General features: G+C 39.9%; 1 protein-coding gene across 1 annotated transcript in view; it reads right to left on the bottom strand.

Moving 5' to 3' along the window:
- Positions 1-1,145: 1,145 nt before the first annotated feature.
- Positions 1,146-18,443, bottom strand: part of ARHGAP15 (Rho GTPase activating protein 15) — a 322,265-nt gene continuing 304,967 nt past the window's right edge. Inside the window, exon 15 of the mRNA XM_039702307.1 lies at positions 1,146-2,429. Within this exon, the coding sequence (XP_039558241.1) occupies positions 2,246-2,429 (184 nt within the window). The 3' untranslated portion in view covers positions 1,146-2,245. The remainder of the gene's footprint in view (positions 2,430-18,443) is intronic.

Below are 18,443 nucleotides of genomic sequence, written 5' to 3'. Positions count from 1 at the left end.
CTACAGGCTCTGGATTTATACACTCCTCTGGTGAGAGCCACTTGTGTCCCCCCAGATTGTCTGCCCACAGCCAGGCTGCAATTTAACAGAGCATTTAGCAGAGCAGTCAGCACTTTTGTACAATGTTCGTGTAAGGAACCCTTCAAACCCAAAGAAAGGCTCGTGTGTCCAAAAGTTTCCTTGATTTTTTTCCCCCTTTAAAGCAGTTGATCTTAAAAGAGATATGGTGCATTTCATAAGCCCTGTCTTACAAAAACAAGACGAGTCTCCATGTTCCGAAGACAGCCTGAAAGAAGATTAATTAATTAATTAAGAATCTTTTCTTCTGAGTGCAACAGGCTCCAAGTAACAAGTGAACTTTTCATTTCCAGTAATAGCAGAAATTACTTCAATAGCATGATTGTGAGCACCCGTGGGGCCATAATGTGAATGGTCTTTATTAAGGAATAGACTGAACTTCTGACTATCTTTCTTCCAGTCATTTCCACAGGCCACAAACAGCGCCTGGTTTGTTGCTATTAAAAGAGTCTATAGATGATCCTGAAAAGCATCACTGTTTAAGTACTCATGGCTTGACATTAACATGAAAAATATTTTCTTGAACATAAAGTGAATTTGGGTTCTCCAGTACATTATAGTTTTGTTCAGAAGTTATTGTGCTGGATATTTGATATGAGGGAGATTTTGTTTGGTTTTGTGCTTTTAATTTTAATTACTGGTCACTACCCCTCTGTTTTTGCTTGATTTTTCAAACATGTGAGCAGTCAGAAAAACCATCTCAGGGGCAGTTTTTATGCTTTCTTGGTGTTGTTTTCTGCTTGTGTTAGTAGCTGAAGAAAGAGCCTGGTCTTAGTTAATGATCAGGCCTCATTATATATTTGTTTCCATAAATGACCACTCCAAGGAGTGACCTTTCCTGAATTACATGGAATTTTGCACAACAATTCTGAGTAAAAACTGAAGCAGCCCATGATCTGCTGAGGTGATATTGAAGACATATCTCTCATGCACAGCAGACCTATGCATTAATCCTATGTTTTGGGGTCTTTAATTGCTTTAAATATTTGCTTCTGGATCTGTGTTTCACACATCTTATTTACATGGTTTATTTTTCATTTTATGAACAAATCGATAACCAGACAGACTCTTTACCACACTGGATTAGTTTTATTTATTCTCTTTGAACTTGATTAAAAAGCTGTCAAACATAAGTCTACATTTTATCAGCAGAATACTTTTACAAAACAGGGTAGGAGATGTGTATAGCTGGAAACATACATTTCAAAATGAAACAATATTTGATATATTCTAGACAGTTACCCTTTTGTTTATCCATGACAACTGAAACTAACCATCAAATGCATAAATTGATTCAAGTCTAGCCAAGTAATCCTAAGGGCATATGAAAAGGCTTTTTTTTTAAAGTTCTTTCTAGATGAATTTAATGTAGTTCACCAATAAAGCATCCTCAGGAGCACAATACAAATGCTACAGAACATGAGATAGCTGGGGAAAGCGGGCAGATGTACAGTGTGATGAAGAATCAAAATGGATGTTACATTAAAATGAGCAGTCATGCAATGTCTTCATTTCATGTACTGCGTTTAAGTAAAAATGCCAAAGTTCCAATTCCATTTTTAATTTCTTTTAGGCACTGTTATGCAAATGGTGACATTCTCATTTTGTTTGTGTTTGTTTATTTTATTTGTTTAAAAGCATTAAATGCAATTTTTTTCCCAGCTCTTAGGGTAGACAAATGAGTATTCATCATGTCTTTAATTTTCAATGTATATCAAAGAGAAAGGTAAATTATACTCAGATTAGCTATGAATGATCTCATGTCACTGCTTTAATTCATTGCTTTAAATATACATACTTTAATCTGTTTTCCACAAACCTCCTCAATTATTATCTGTCTTTCTGTGCCATTGCATATGTTGGTAAACAGCATTTTCTATGGTCTAGGGCCATATGCTGTATGCTCAGCTTGCAGAAAAAGTGACACTTGGAGTGCTAGCATAATGAAACTCTCAAAGGGTTAATGCAGAATACATATAGGCAAATGTTGACAATATTTTTTATTCCAATGTTTGAAAATTAGACACAAAATCATCATTAAGTTTGCACAAAATGAGGCATCTGTCACTTGAAAGAAAAAGAAATATTTCAGAAATATGTTTACAGAAATGTAAAAATATTAGACATCAAGACAGATGTGAACGTTTTCAATAACAGGCCCTGTCTGTCAGTCTTCCTCCGAGCCGAAGATCTTGCTGTACTCGCTCAGCATAAGTTCAACTATCTGATTTTGGTACAGCATGTGGACTGCCATGTTCCCTGTCTCCTTTTCAGGTCTCAGGAGTGTCGGTCCAAACACAATTCCTAAGCTCTGTGTTGACATAAGATTCACGGATTCCTTGGCTGCTATCCTGTTGACAAAAGGAAAGAACTGGTTAAAAAAGAAGGGTGTCAGAGGAGTCACTGTTGCTCTTGAAGCACACAGAGGCACTTTTTAAATGTTTCTCCTGAGAGGGGTGTTTGTTTGGTTAACTTATCCAGAAGAAAGAAAACAGGGAGGGAAGAGAAATTTCTGCCAGTGTGACAAACAAGGAAAGGAGGGGTTTTGTAGTGCCAGGGAGAAGACTCCCTGCTTGCCTTAACGTGGTCTCCAGCACTGAAAGAGTTGTGAAAACCAAAAAAAAAGCCCCTTAATATAGGGCTCATATGAAACACATTCCTTCTGCTAATTTAAATCCAATAAAGTGAGTATGGTCTGAAATGGATTGTGAAATTTATGTAACTAAAGACTTTTGCATGCCTTATCCTGACACAAAGTTTCTTGAAAGACACAGAGACCATATACCTTAATGAGATGACTTAGAAAATAATGGTAGGGATTATAACCTTTGATATCTTTATTACCCACAAAATTACAAGAGAAGGACTATTATTATTAAAAGTTGATCTTGTGTCTATATTAAGACTTAATATTCCTGTGGAAAGGGCATTAAGGATGGAGAAGTCTGGTCTAAGAACAGTACAGGTTTAATGGATGGAGTTTAGGTGGGAAGTTTGGCATAAATCTCTGTGGTGGTGAGTACAGACTAAGTAGAAATCCATTTCCCTCAACCCTCCAGAATATATTATGTATCCTAGGGTTGGAAAGACTAGTAAATGAAGACACATATTTTATAAATAAATTGCACAGCTCCACCAAGGAATGCAAACTAAATGTAGCTTTATTATGTAAATGTTTGAATTTATGGATGCCTCCTTAACCTGCTAGTTTTAACTTAAGTATTCCAAGTGGATTGTTGAAGCCAAGTTCTGCTTTCCCCCCTTCTCTGCCATTGTCACTCATTTACCTTTTCAAAATTCAGACAGCCATCTAAAAGCCATCACAGCTGTCTCCGTTTTCCCGTACCTGTTGCTGAACTTATAGCAAGCCACACTATAAGGGAAAGAAACTTCGTGAGACCTAATGGCTCCAGGAACTTAAAAAAGTGTTTCTTTTATATCGGTGGGTGGGTCACACAGCAAAAAGCATCTCTTGTGGATTTGTGCCAATCTCATCGTTTACCACATTCCTGGAGCATCAACACTCATGCTTTTTTTCCCATGTATAAATAGGAAGAATTACTTCTGCTTCATGCTAGTAACCGTGGTGTCCATTGCACAAAACACTCTCCATATGGCACTAATCAGATTGGCTTAACTATTAGTTTCTTAAAATATAGCATCTTCATTAAATTTTTTAAAAAAATTAATTATCTTTCCTCTGTGGTAATATTAATATATCATCTCTTCTCTTAGGAGTTCAGAAAGTCTCAAAAGTTAGAAGTTTTGTTGCCAAGCGACTGCGTGGGCTTCTGATGGATGTCACACATCTTTATCACAATTAAAAATGTTACAGAGGTGACGAGATTGTTTTGCTTCATGCCACTTATGCAGAGGCATGTACAGACAGCTTGGGGACCTCTCCAGAAGAGAGACTCAGTTTCTGTTGAGCTTGTTATGTGGTAAAAGTTGGAGACTTCATAAGGTATTTGGAGATGACATCAACAGGAGTAGAGATGCATGTTCACTGCAGGGGGAAATTCAGCAGCTTTGTCTTGGGTAACTGCAGAAATAATCAATTTAGCAGCATCAGCCATAGCTTTGAGACAAGAGGGTGTTGATGATGGACAGCACTGATGGAGCTGGAGGAGAAGCCCCTTGCAGGGAGAAGGAAGCAATGGACCATGGATGAGCAGAATCAGGGTGAAGAAGTGGGGCAACAGAGCCGAGTTTACTGAAGGGATGGGGTCGGGGGACTGCCTTCCTTTGTCTGTAAAATGTGGAGCAAGGTGTTGAGACCCCATGTTCCTGATGGGGACACAGAAAATGGAAGATGCATGGCCAACCCTTCTGCTTTTGCTTGACATCTTTCTGAAGGAGAATAATTTTCCTGGTTTGTCCTGGAAATTCCATCCTTCTCATGACATCCTGGCAAAGTCCAGGCATGAGAACATTTCCCAGCAATCAGGAGGTGGGGGTGTGGCATGAGGCAATGGAGGCTGTGCGTGGTGTGTGTTGGTGATGGAGAGGAACTGACTGTGGCTCATCAGTAATGTGGCATTAAGAAAATTTGTGTAAATTTGGGTTCTCTGACGTTAATGCTAGAATAAGCAGTACTGTATTGAGAAAGTGTCTTGCAAGTCCTTGGTATAACAATGCAGTTTCGCTTGTTTTCACCATAATAACAAAAAAAAACAAACCAAACCAACATTAAGGAAGTGAATTTGGAAACATGGAAAGTCTCAATAGTTAAATAATATGTGGTAAAACACAGTACTAAAGAAGTAGAAGGAAGGAATTCAATCCACCCTGAATAGAATAATTATAAGTTTTGGACTTTATGTCTTTTTGGACCACAAACATTAACCAAAGACATTCTATAACTGATATTTTTATCATCTCTCCACAATAGAAGTCAGTGCAAACCAAAATAAAACATGCACATTTCATTCTATTACTATAGCTAGTAGGTGAAATTGAGCTGTTAAAAGTGAAAATATTGAAAAAAATGGGCAAGAATTCTTTTTTTGGCAAGAAAAAGAGCAGAATGACACACCTTTTTCAACATAAAGAGTGAAAGGAAATGCCAGAGGTACTTTTTGTCAAGCCCAAATGAAAGGAGCAATGATCCATCAATTTAAGGTTATTTTAGAAACAATCTATAATCCGGTGCCACAGATGTTGGAACCATATCAAGAAATTGTTGGGTGCTATGCTGCTCAAGATTATTTCTTTTTTTCCTCCAAAATAACCAAGTCTCAAGAATGTCTTCAGTCTTTAAAATCACAAGTGAGGCAGAAAATAAAGTTCTCACTATTAATAGTAATGAAACTACTGATGAATTAAAACAGCAGAAGTGTGTGATAGGAGGGCTGTAGTGTCAATGGCAGATATATAAGGAAAAATACTTGGAATTTATGCTTTGGCTGTTGCCAAGGCAACTGCAAGCTGGAAAACATGTGACAGAGAGCAGGGCAAGCCTACAGCTAAGAGGGTCATTGTATGGTGACTTGGCTCTCTAGTTCCATTAAACCTACACTTTTCAAACTCTCTAAATAAAATCATTATTAATTTTGACGTTTGGAAAGCACACTGGATTATTGCTCCAAACACAGTAGGTGTTAGGAAATGTTCTTCATCCATTTTTACTTTGTAGTAACTGCTGTGGAGGAGAAAGTGTTTCCACAGTGACTCTGACTCCTCAACATCTTAATATTCCAATTGCACATAAAACATTGGGGAATTCAGTGTACTTAGGGAGGAAAATCCCATTGGAAAGGACACTGTTTTACTGTAGGCTGGAGAGTGTTGGAGGGTAGAGCCAGCTGCTTTGAGAACTGCTCACTTTTACTTTCTTATCCTTTTCCAGCCTAGAAGGATTTAATTTTGCTCAATGTCAGGGGTATTTCTACCTTTAGCAGAACTGGTTTTAGCCATGCCTGGTATTCTTTCACTGTTTTAAATTATATTTAAGGGTAACTTTTCAATACGACAATCCTATTATTCTTCCACGAACTGGTAATATAGACTGTGATTAAAGAACAGCACATTACAAAATGAGGGGGTCAGAAGAGTAAGAAGGGGTCATTTGGTATGAGGTTATGGGCTAGAATGGCAGGTGTAGGAAATGCCATCTCCTGAATTCAGTGGAGGACAGGGGGATAAAATGAGGTTTTGATCTTATCAGAATCCTGTCCTCCAGTTATGCACAATATTTGTGTTCACTATGGAAGTCTGCTACTAGGGACAGAAACCAAGACCAACACATAGGCAAGAGAGATTAAAGATAAATAGGAATAAATGGAACTCCACCAAAAAGATTAAAAATGCTGTATTTGTGTCCTCTCTTCTCTTGGTACAGGAAGTAACCTTATGAAATTAGGACCCAGCTCCTCTCTGAGTGGGGTATTCCATGACAGCCCATTTGGGTGGGTTTTGTGGCTTTGCTAAACTGTGCTGGCAAACGCTGTCATAGCCAGTGTTGCCCATCCTGATGGATGATGGGACTGATTTGAAATGTAAGTTCCTGTGAACTGCCTTAATAGGTCAAAGTGTGTGCCTCCCATTGATTCACTTTGCCAATAATTATCCTGAAATTAGCCAGTATCTCTTTCCTATCTATTCTCAGGCATATGCAAATGTAATGTTGTAGCTTAAGGACTTGGCCCTGGTAAGGGCTCAGCTGCCTTCAGCTCTCCCCAGCAATAATTTTGTTAACAGGCCTCTTCACTGCACTGGTACAGGCCAGTTTTTATGCAGCAGCTTTCTGACTTCTGGTATTGCAGAGCTCCCAGTCAATTTGTTAAAATTTGTCTCTTATGACGAACAGCTTTCAGCTCAACATTTTACGCTCCTCTCCTTCCCAAATGCTGGTTCACAGGAGTTAAAAAATAACAGGTATTACATACTTTGCTTTAGAGACAAGACATTTGGGAAAGAATCATCCAACCTTGAAATAAAATCTTTATTGAAAGCAATTCTACATCCATGCCAGTCAGATACATTGTATGATCAGAGGAGGTGTCCCAGGGGAAAGCTCAGTGCTGTAGACAGGGTTGATTACTTGGACCTCCTGTCAGTTCTTAACTCATTGACAGTGGCTGAGACATTCAGTACAACTTTGTTTTCTTTATTTGGAAGTAAAGTTAATATACTTACCTTAACTGTGCCAAATGTACTGGAAAATAACCTGATAATAAAACGTACCGTCCTAGGAAGTGATAATGCCTGTGTGTGTATAAGCACATTTTCGCAGGGCTTTTGCAGCTGGGCTTTTCAGTGTTAGGAAGGAACCACAGCTATAACACGAAGCACAGATAACCTAAACTATCAGGTTTTTCCCCCAACATATTTCTATTTCGTTTAAGGCCTGTTACACACTTTCCAGAGATACAGCATAGCACAGCCACAGCATTTTCTGTCATCAATTTATTTCAATTCAGTTGCAGTCGTTGTTTCTTGGGAAGAACCTGAGTGGGTTTTGGTGGGTGGGTTTTGGTATTAAAAAGACAAGTGAATTTCAGCTTTGAGAGTCCTCTTAAAGTACAAGCAACAATAGGGGTCCTATAACAGATCAAAACCTTGCAGAGATATCCATACACCAGTTGAGGAGAGAAACCAAAATATACACATCGTGGAGGAAGAGGGCAGGGACTGTGCATTACTTAACTCCATCCTGGGAAACTTATGGAAGTAACTGGTGGTAAGGGAGTCTCTGATACCACAAACTCTATTTGTGTAAACTGTTCACTTCCTTACACTGCTACATAGATAAACTTCAAATTCAGCATTAAATTAATGTTCTTGATATTTTATGAATGCAGGCTAAACCTCTTTATTTTCTATGTCCTGGCTGTATGGGTGATTTGCTCAGGTGCATTGCAGTGGCATTCACCAGATGGTGAAGCTAAGCAGATGCAAACATCATCAGTGGAGTCCTCAGCTTGTGAGATCTGCACTCTGTGATGGGAACAGGGAGATTTTGGTGTGTATGGAACTGAGACCTGTGGCTTCTGCTTATAGAGGAGCTCCAAAACAGTACAATGACTGTCCTTTTCCAAATGTGCCATGGGGTTTCCTCTGCAACAAATAAGCACAACTCAGGGCTCACTGTGCACTAATAGTTTTAAGCTAGTTGCATTTAGCTGTGTAAAACATGAAGGCATTTTAAATCCCTGTTTGTTCCATAGGTAGAATTTGAAACAATAGATAGGCTGGTAATAGAGAAACCAGGTCATGGTGTAGGATATGTTACAAGAGGGGTCAGAAATAGTTCAGACATACTTAAGAGCTTGCTTTTGCTGAAAATAGCCTCGATGGCTCCTGGCCTACAGAAACTCCATAGGCTTCCTGTGCTCTGCAGCTGTGGGTTCGTGTTACAGCACTTTGGGAAAAATCCCTTCTCTTCAGTTGCTCTGGGATACAAGAACGAGCACTTGATGCTGTCTTCCTCCACAGACTAGGGTTTAAATGTGACCATTGGGTGGCTATATATAGTACCTGGACAGCTGACAGGGCCCTGGTGGAGAATGGGCTTCCTCAGGGGATCCCCCACATATCTCACAGCATGAGCCCTTCCCTGGATAAACTGCCTTGGAGCCTGGCCCTAAATGAGAATAATAACTAAACTAACTCCACACATTGCTTCACAGTTGGCTGAATAGACTGTGAAAAGCTGAGGAAAGGCATTTATTCTGGCTTAGCCTGGTTTAATAAGAGAACAGTTAAAAATAAAGTCTCCTCAGCGCTGGGTGAACTTTGCCTCCCATGCGACAGCCCTGCAGAAGAGCATGTGGGCTCTTGCCTTTGCACACGCCTCACAGAATGTCTGTCTGGTGGAGAAAGACTTTATCTTCTGGGTGGCTGAGGACAGCATGTAAAAACACATTTGGGTATCTAAAGTTACTGCAGGTTCTACAGGGGCTTCATTCAGGAAAGTGCTTTGGAGAAGTCCTGCTTGTTCTTCTGCACAAGGGGAGGTGCTCCTGCTCCACTGAGGAACTGTGAGGGGGTTAAGAGTTTATCTGCACCTCAGCCTTGGGATTGCTGCATCAACAAATTGCATCAAAGAGATGGATTCAATATCTTTCCACAAAATCTTCCCCATTACTAAAATTCCAGGCCTCTGTTTTGGAAAACTGATCAAACTGGGTGACCTGCTAGGTTCTTCCATTTACTGGCAGCCAGCACTCTGTCCTCCCAGTTTGGCTTGGGTTTTAATTTTTTGTGGTGAATTCAAACTGGTTCTGACTGGTGCTCTTAAGGACAGATCTCTGTGCTCCATGTTGCTGTTGTGCCTGCAGTTTGCCTGTTTGGGCACAGCTTTTGTTAGGAGTCAGCTGAAGGCCGTGAACTTCCCCAAGGAGCATCCTGGACTCCTCTGCCTGCAGCTCTGTGCACAAGGCATTAATTTCTGCCTTCTTTTGTACCCCTGTAGCAGAAAATTAAGCTCAAACAAGAGCAAATCCCTGCCCAAAAACCACACAGGCACTGTGAGCACAAGCCTGTCTTTGGGGAGGGGATGTGAGACAGCAAAACCCCCTGTGGCAGATGTTGGGCAGATGCTGATGTACTTCTTATAGGTGTTTGGACAGTAGAGTGATAAAGGCAGTGTGAGACTACATAGAATAATAAGAGTTCAGACAGAAGAATATCACCTTAATGCCTAAAATGTATTTTTTGCTGGTGGTGTAACTTCTGCTTGCTTGATATTTTTAAAATTTATTTTTAATTCTACTTCTGATATATATTTTTTTTCTCCAGAACAACTAGCTTGTTGTGAAGACCAACCTGTTATAGTTTCTAAATTTGTGTGATTTTGTGGCCTGTGTGGTTCAGAAGGCAACAGATAGTTTTAAATAAATAAAGCTTTAACTTTTTAAATTGCTTAAATATTTTTGTTCAAGAATGCCCGAAGCTTTCTTGTAACATTACAAATAAAAAGCAGTTAGGAACAATCTCGCTTAAATCACGAATTGTAAATATAGAACCTTTATCATCAGCACAGCACATCCAAAAATGTCTTTGTAAAATAAATCAAATTATATGAGTTAATTGATTCCAGGCAACATCAGCAACTGCAGGTGGAAACTGAATAACAGGATGTTTATTAATGAGGGACTATTAATCAAAATTGACAATATCAATTCCTGTTTCTTTTATTTGAATTCTACCTGCAAAATCCATGGACATACTCAGTGGATTTTAAAATAAAAATTTAAAAGTAAAGAAAATGCTGACACGTGGGATTTTAGCTTTAGATGTAGGGCTATTTGTTTAAACAGCAAAAGGATATCCTAAATCCAATTTGACAGGCAATGCCAAAGATGCCAGTGGTAATTAATTAGCACTTAATTTAGACCACAGAACAACAGGATATGGAATTGGTGCTCAGTGCCATTTCCCCTTAGGCTTCATCTCATGAGGGTCAGGAGTATGGCTGTTGCATTGAAGGTCAGTAAATAAATTGGGGGAACACATTGACACTGGACTTTTCATGATAGATATCCTTCACCCTTATTGCTGCCTCTGGCTATGGCTGATGAGAAAAGGACTGCAATTGTTCTGTGAAGAATGTTGTGGTGCCCAGGCTCGAGTGGAGCAAGGTGGTGCCTGAGCTCAGGAGCCCAACAGCCACCGTGCTGGCAGAGAAATGCCCCAGCTCTGTGCCTGGCTGGAAATAAACTCCTGACTGTAGCACAGAAAGCTTGAGGAACTCTGACAGGCGAGAAAATTCACTTTAAAAGCAACCCTTAAGTTTGCTAGATTTGTGAGCTTAGCTTTAGATTAAGCATAATTAAAATCAAGGGAAGATTTTAAAGTGAGGTTAGAAAGTAGGTCAGCAAGGGAAAAAACACGTTTCCTTATTATCCTCTTGTCTTTGTCTTAATAATATTTGGTGCTCCTCCATAGAGCTAAAGGCTCTTAATAAAGGTGGATTAATGTTATTAACAGCATTGTTTCCTGATGGGGACACCGAGGCTTTGATGTGCTTAATGATGGACAAACAGAAAGTAAATGGTAAAAAATACCAGAGCCACCAGCTCTGGTTTGTACCTCAGTGACAGAAGCCACTCTGAGCAGCACACCCAGAGCAGAGGGGATATGGAAAACACACAGGAGACCCTCTGTCCCTTCTTCCCAGAGGCACATCAACTGCATCCTTTGGTTGAGATTTAGTCACATGAAAGGTAGAAAGATGATGAGACTCTGTATTATAATTTAATCCTCCTGCTCCCAGTAAAATTAGTGCATCTGTCAGACACTTCCATGCTCTCTCTTCCTGTAATCTCTGCGTTTCAAGGGAGGGCCTCAGGTGGAAGGTGCCAGCACTGCCACAGGTATGCAGTGATGTTACAGCTTTCTAAAATCACTTCCCACAAACTGTACCTAACTATGCCTAAGTAGTGCAGTTCCCTATGTCCCACAGGGTGCTGAACAATGGGAGCTTCAATATTTACAGCAGGGTGGCTCTGGTTGCTCATCCCAGCTGCACTCCACTGGCACAGTTTTATGCCCTTGGTACCCTGAAGGGCTGTCTGCATCGCTACATCACAAAAACACTGAGTTAGGCAGCAGTTTCTGCTCAGAAAATGTATTTTGGAAGCCCCAGGTTAAGAGTTATTTTAACTTTCACTTCATCACATCCTTTGCAGCATCTCTCTCTGGGCAGTGAGTGAAATTTTGATTACTCTGAAAGTCACTGACAAAAATCCCAGAAACTGGACGCCACAGTGGAGTCAGAATTTCACCTCATATGAGCTTAACTTTTCTCATTTTGGATGATATCTACTTTTACTAAGTGGAGTTACTGCTTTTGACTATGTTCAATCTATAACCTCTTGCAGCCTTCAATTACAGCCTTTCTGTGCTATAATCCAGCTGACAGCAAATAAGTCAGCCCTGGATATGACAGGTTTACTTTCTGACTTAGAGCCCAGAAGGGGCAATTGAGTGGAATTTCAGCCTGGGATGTTGAGCTGTAGACATCCTGCCCAGAAATTCATCTTTGCTCGTGGGTGCAGAGCAGCCCATGAAAGACACAGTATCACTATCAACACATTGGTTTTGTCCAGTGTCATGAATTAATTATTCAGTTCTGTGAGAAACACAGTAATTTTTTGACGTTGAATGTGGCAAAGAATTCCACAAAGTCAGGGAACAAACTCTCAACAAGGTTTTCCTTTTTCTGTGAATTTTTGTATCATAGAATCACTGAAACATTTGGTTTGGAAAAAACCTTCAAAAACATCAATTCAAAGCATTGCAATTACTTCATAAATTATTTTGTTTCCAGTCTTTTTTAAATAATGAAAAAAATTTCAAATGTTGGCTTATTAACTGTCCCCAGTATAAAAAAATCCGTATTTTTTATCCCATATTGTCACCATCCTGTTTAAAATGAAAGTCTTTTTGCAGCGATCCACCCAACAGAGATGATTTTATTTTCTGTGGGATCTGACCTCGACCAGGATTCCTCCTCTCCTAGGTTCAGTTCTGAGCTCTCCACAAGCTACGATTGCAATATATATGCACTGCATTTGTATCAGATTTGAAAGATGCTTTAACATGCCTCCCAGCACCACGATTGTTTCAGCCCTGATACTGAGCACGAGTAGGATGAACGCAGCTCTTAAATGCACTAGTGAGTATGTGCCATGAGTCTTTGATTCCTTTAAACTTATTTACATTTTACTCGCCCTTGAGCAATGAATTTACTATGTCAGCATTGTCTTTTCTACTTACACTTTGTCTGTCTTGTCCGCTCACCTTAGCTTGATGTTTATTTTTTTGTGCACGTGTTTAGTCTGCTGCACTAAATGCAGGGACTGCCTGGAGTGGAGGATTTTCCATATATTGTGTCTTTCTATGAAGCACCCTTTGTAGTACTGCAAGTTCTGCAATATTTCCTGGCTTTAAACTAGCTTTGAATTTTCTCATTAGTTCCTTTAAAGTCAAATACCCATTCACACATGTGCTGGTCTCAGATGACTCTGGTCTAACTGCCTTAGATACTTTACAAAGTCTTTATACTCTACACAGTCAGCCCTACCTCTCTCAGTAGTTGTATTTCTTTCATCTTTGAAGCTTCAAGTGACCAGACTTGCCAATATCTGCTTCTGTCTAACCCTGATCAAAATCTACAGTTAAAAAAACTGGTGAGAAAACATAGATGAGTCTCTTAGACCTCCTAACCCAGATCATGTTCAACAGAGATTGAAGGACTTAGGAACAAGAGGGACAATCTTGCTGTGGATATCAAGGCCCTGATATCAGTCATCAGTCTTTGCACAACTCGCACAGTAAGCAGCTTTCAGGACACCTCTCTGTAGGTGCTGCCTCTCCAGCAGAAATTGTCTAGCTTGAAGTGAATATTTGTAAGGGATTTACAAACGTAGAAAGCGCCTCTTTAGCAAGCACACATTGTAGTTTCAGGATGCAGAGCTGGACAGACTTAATTTAATATGAAAAGTAATGGAAAGCTCATACTGTATAATTTGGAAAGGTTAAGCAGCTCCTCACCATAGAGGCCAGGTGAGATCCAAAATGTGTTCTACAAGACTTGAAATTTGCCCTGTGGCAGAAATCTCAGGGTTGGCTCTGAGTCCAGAGCAACTGCAGTGACTTCCATGGGGTAGATGCTCTGAAGGAATGAAAACTCCTTATCCTGATGACACTTTTATGAGACCCTTATCCAGACATGGAAACAATCTGGGTTGTCTGAGGTGGTAAAAGTTGCCTGCTACTACTGCTGCCACAGCCCTGTGGAAATCCTCCCTGGACTGAGAGTTTGAACAAGGCAAACTGATGTTCCCAGTAAACTTCACTTGCTGGAAAGCTTCCATATGCTCTGGGGCTGTCCCATATGCCCTAGGCTGACTGTATGGTGGCTGCTGATGGTGTTTGGTGAAGGCCTGCACTTGGCAGTGTGGATGGCAATGATCTGGGAGGTGAGAACAGTTTCCAGATGGATGAAGTGCTATCCTGAGGTGGTCTGGGGAGCCTGAGTCTAGTGCTGACACAGAGAACATGGTGCAAAAAAGTTTGTGCTTTTCTGTGAAGGTTCTGGGAGAGCTACAGGAGGAGCCAGAAAAATTACAGACCTTTTCTGAATTCCTTTTTCTTGGCTTATCTCCATGGTAAGGGGTCTTCTTTTGGAAGACCACAGCAAAGCTCTGGAGAGGATGTGACAGTGCTATCTAATGTTAGGACTGGGGTGGGTGTATAATCCTCAGTTTAAAGGAGGTAACTGGTTGCATCTTGTGGACCAGGGGAGGAGGCAAATTGGCTGGAGAGAGCTGCTTCACAGATTTATGATTTTACATAGCACCATAATGCGTAATGTACGAAAAGATAAATATTTTCCATTCAGCAACATCTTGCTGTATTTTCATCTAACTCTATAATTTTAATTATAAAGTGAACATAACCTGTATCAAATTATGATTTTGTTAACATATTGAATGAGGACAAGAAAAATAAATACCAGATTTTATACTGTACAGGCACATGAAGGTATAGTAAAAAAATCTGGTTTCCTTGACCACATTGTCATAATATGCATATATAACCGCTTATTGAATCCAGGCTGTGTAGACAACAGAAAGAACACTGGCTCCATACCATCACAATGCATGCCCACAACAAAGAGGAGGAAAGAACAGGCTCTTTCATTGTGTGTTTCTAAGTATTACCAACATAAGGGCAAAAAACTACCTCTGTCTGAAGTGTATCTATACACCCATGCATAAGTTATTAACTGGGCTCTCTCAGCACAGTTGCTGAAAATATTAATATATTCAAATTATATTCTAGCTACTGCAAAAACAGTAGATCAGACAAATGTATTAAAATCTCTTCAGACAAAAGGAGTCATGTTATTTATAAAGTTCCTCCCCCCCTGCTCCTCACTGGAACACAAACCTTCATTGTATAGAGTACACGAGAATGCAAGATGATCCTTAGATGTCAAAATGTGGCTTCAAGTTTGAATGTAATCATAAAACAGTGACTCCAACGCTCGCCATAAACAAATTGTCACTGGCATTATGTAACTTGGACTATTCACAAAGTATAAAAGATGGGAAGAATAAAAGGTGGCTGCCAAACACTATGGGCCAAACCCAATGGTCGTGCCAAATTGCGCCAGTGGGCTGGGAATTGCAAACCCAGCGTGGAATTCGGATTTACACTCCTCGGTTCTTGGGCTGCTTAGAGTGAGATTAAGGCTATTTTTTATTCAGTTTGTCAGTAAGGCAGCAAAGCAGCAACCAGTGGCTTCTGCAGCCCCCCTGCTCGCTCTTAGTGGGAGATGGGAAAGCGGGATAAAAGTTTCCTAATTGCCACAGGACCCGTTTTTGTACAGAGTGGCTTTCTGGGCTGCAAGCAGGCACAGTCAGCCACCAGCAAGGCAGCCTGGAAAGGGAGGCATCACTCTCAAATCTGGTGGTCTTGAGTTTTTCATGTTACTATTATGTAAGGTGCTGCCTCTTTGGGCTGAGACCCTGCCTTGTGCCCGGACTCCTCTGGAAAACTGATTAATAAGGGAAGACCATTCACCAAGGCAGAAGGTCTTGTTTGTGAACAACAACCAATCATTAATTTATACTTTCCTTTGGTCCAGGCTTTAGGTGTAAAGTATATCTGAAAACAAATGCACTGCACAGATTTGAATTGTAACTAATGGTTGTGTTAATGCCCCACCAAAATAGGTGGTTGCCCACTCCTGCTTTTCCCCCCACCCTTCTTTTAAAAAGTAAAATGACATTTTTTCCCCAGCCTGAAATAATTGCTGAAGCAGAGATACTGGTTTAACTCATTATGAATTATTAGTGGAAAAGTGGGTCTCAGAAGTATGTTACATCTGAAATATTTTTCGTCACTTGAACATGTGCCGTCCAGAACTGGCCCTGTTCTACCAGGCACTGGGAACAAACACTTCGCATTCACAGATGCTCCTAATTTGGTGTGGTTTGGAGTGTAATTTAGATCAAACGTATCCATGTAAATGAGTCAGGGTTTCTTAATTAGGTGCCTCTAAAGAAAAAACTTGAACCACATCAGTAGGTGTGGGTGTGGTGCCCACAGTACTGGAATCTTTCTATAGATGAAGCTGAGTTTTGTTCAGGCATACTGTAGGTTTTTCTTTCCTTTTTATTTTTTTTCTTTCTTTTTTTTTTTTTTTCTAAAGCACAATAATAAATCTGCAGATGGCATAGACATAAAGACGCTACTTCAGAGGAGCTGTCTAAAACACTGTCTCTTTGGCAAATGCCTTAAAGTAGGTCATTCTGCTGTGATTTAGGTTTATATTTCATTGCCAGCTTTTTGTTCCCATTACAAGTAGAGTGCATTCCAGTCCACAGATTTGCTCTTCTTTTTTTTTTTTCTGATTGGTTTTTATTTACAAGAATTTGTAGATCTTCATAAGAAAATGGCCAATACCCTGTCAGAAGTAGTAATCATGCACTTGACCACAAAAAGAGATGTATGAAGGTGATAGCCTGCAAATATTGGAATGTAAAGCACCATTCTCTGGAAGGAAAAATTGTATTGATTCTCTTAACATGGTGATTGAAATGATAGTTGCATCTTTTGCAGTGTGTGAAAAAGGATTTGATCTAATGTCATTTCAGAACCCTTACAGAGCAGGGGCCTAGTTGTTCAGGTATTTGCTTTTGCTTTTTATATATTTGTCACTGAAAGTCACGTATTTTATATCTTATTAAAAAAAATTAAAAAAAATCAGGGTCTGTTTTCCCATCAAAGTACTGGGGGATTTACATGCCAAACTCTCACTAGCCTTAATGAATTACCTGCATAAATTCCCTTTCAATCAATAGTAGAATAGATCCTATTGTGCTATATTAATTATTTTACACAGAACATTTTGGCCTTAAAGCCTTTTTTGTTTTAGTTTATTTTATTTTTTTTTAAGTTCCAATGAATATCTGAGAAACTTCAAACAAATTATTTCTTTCACAACCTTAATTCTGAGAAAAATCACATATCTTTAGGCACAAAAATGAAAAGCATTGCAATTTACCCTTTGATGACCTTGTTGTGGACATTCGTGTCTTAGGGCCCAATCTCCCCAAATAAAAAAAAAAAGAAAAAAAGGGGGACAGAGCGTTCGTAATGAATTGAGCATTCCTAATTTTGGCCAACAAAAAAGGATTTGAGCTGGAAAGAACACTAACCCCAAGCAATATTAAGAGGTTACAAAATCCCTTAAATTAACTCCGCCGGTGATATTTTGCTAAAGCTGATGCGAGTGCAAACCAGAAGCAGGATTCTCACGTGGTCCTGATTAACTGAAGAGTCCTTAGCAGTAACCAGCCCTGCCTGGGATGTGCTGGCCAGATGCACACGTACACCCGCAGCACATGGATGAGCCTTCAAAGGCTTGGGGGGCTCCACTGGGGGATTGGGGAGCCAGCAAAGAGTGGAAGTGAGAAGTGTTGGCTGTGTCGTGGTGGGAAAGTGCCTCACCCTCTCCATTCCTCACTTTCTTTATCTACACAACTCGGATAATAAAACTTACTGACCTGAAAAGGAAGTTAGGAGATTTAATTAATGTTTGAAAAGCTTTTTTGAGATTGTTTGATATTGAGTAATGTGGGATGAACAATAGGAGCTCTTGGAGACAGGGGCTCTATCTATCAGGGTTTGTGTACTGCACTCAGCACAATGGTGCCGTGCAGCCACAGAGTCAACTGTGTCATAAATATTTAAATTAAAACTATGTTAATTATTTTTATCATTCTGTTATTTGCTGATACACCAGTTCAGTACTTGGTAGCATTGAAAAGTACCGAGTGCAATTATTTGCCTGACTGTTATGAAAATCAGGGTTTATATTTTTAAATACAGTTGTGGAAATCGGAAATAGATGGAAGCAAGGGGTGAAAATGTGGCTTTAATTACTCATCGTGCTTCTTGTTGAAAGCACTAAGCAGTAAGGTATTCTTTGGGGAAGAACTAAATTTTGTAAATTTTCCTATTCCTCAAAAAGCAGGATTTGGCATGACTGCAAAACCCTCGGTAGCAGGTCACCCCAACCCCAAAAAATACAAAATCAAAATGCTCAAAGATGCTTCTGAGAGACTGGATTTTTTTTTTTTTCCCTTTTAACCTAAAATCTACTACTACTCCTGTCCTGTGCACACTTGGGCCTGGTACATATTTTCTTGTGTCCACTTACTTCCAAAGGGTGAGTTTAGTAGACTGTTGTGTGCTTAACAGAGAGGAAAAGGGTTTAATTCTTCTCCTTCCCCCCCAAAATGAGCCCCGGGAAGCTGTGGTACATGGGATGAGTGTTGGCATTGCTCCAGCTTCTTTGTAAAACTCTTCCGTAGTTGAAACTGAGAAAAGCACATGCGCAAAAG

Source organism: Passer montanus, unplaced genomic scaffold (assembly GCF_014805655.1).
Source record: "Passer montanus isolate IOZ18808 unplaced genomic scaffold, ASM1480565v1 scaffold1, whole genome shotgun sequence".
NCBI lineage: Eukaryota > Metazoa > Chordata > Aves > Passeriformes > Passeridae > Passer > Passer montanus.
This window is presented reverse-complemented; position numbering and strand designations above follow the sequence as displayed.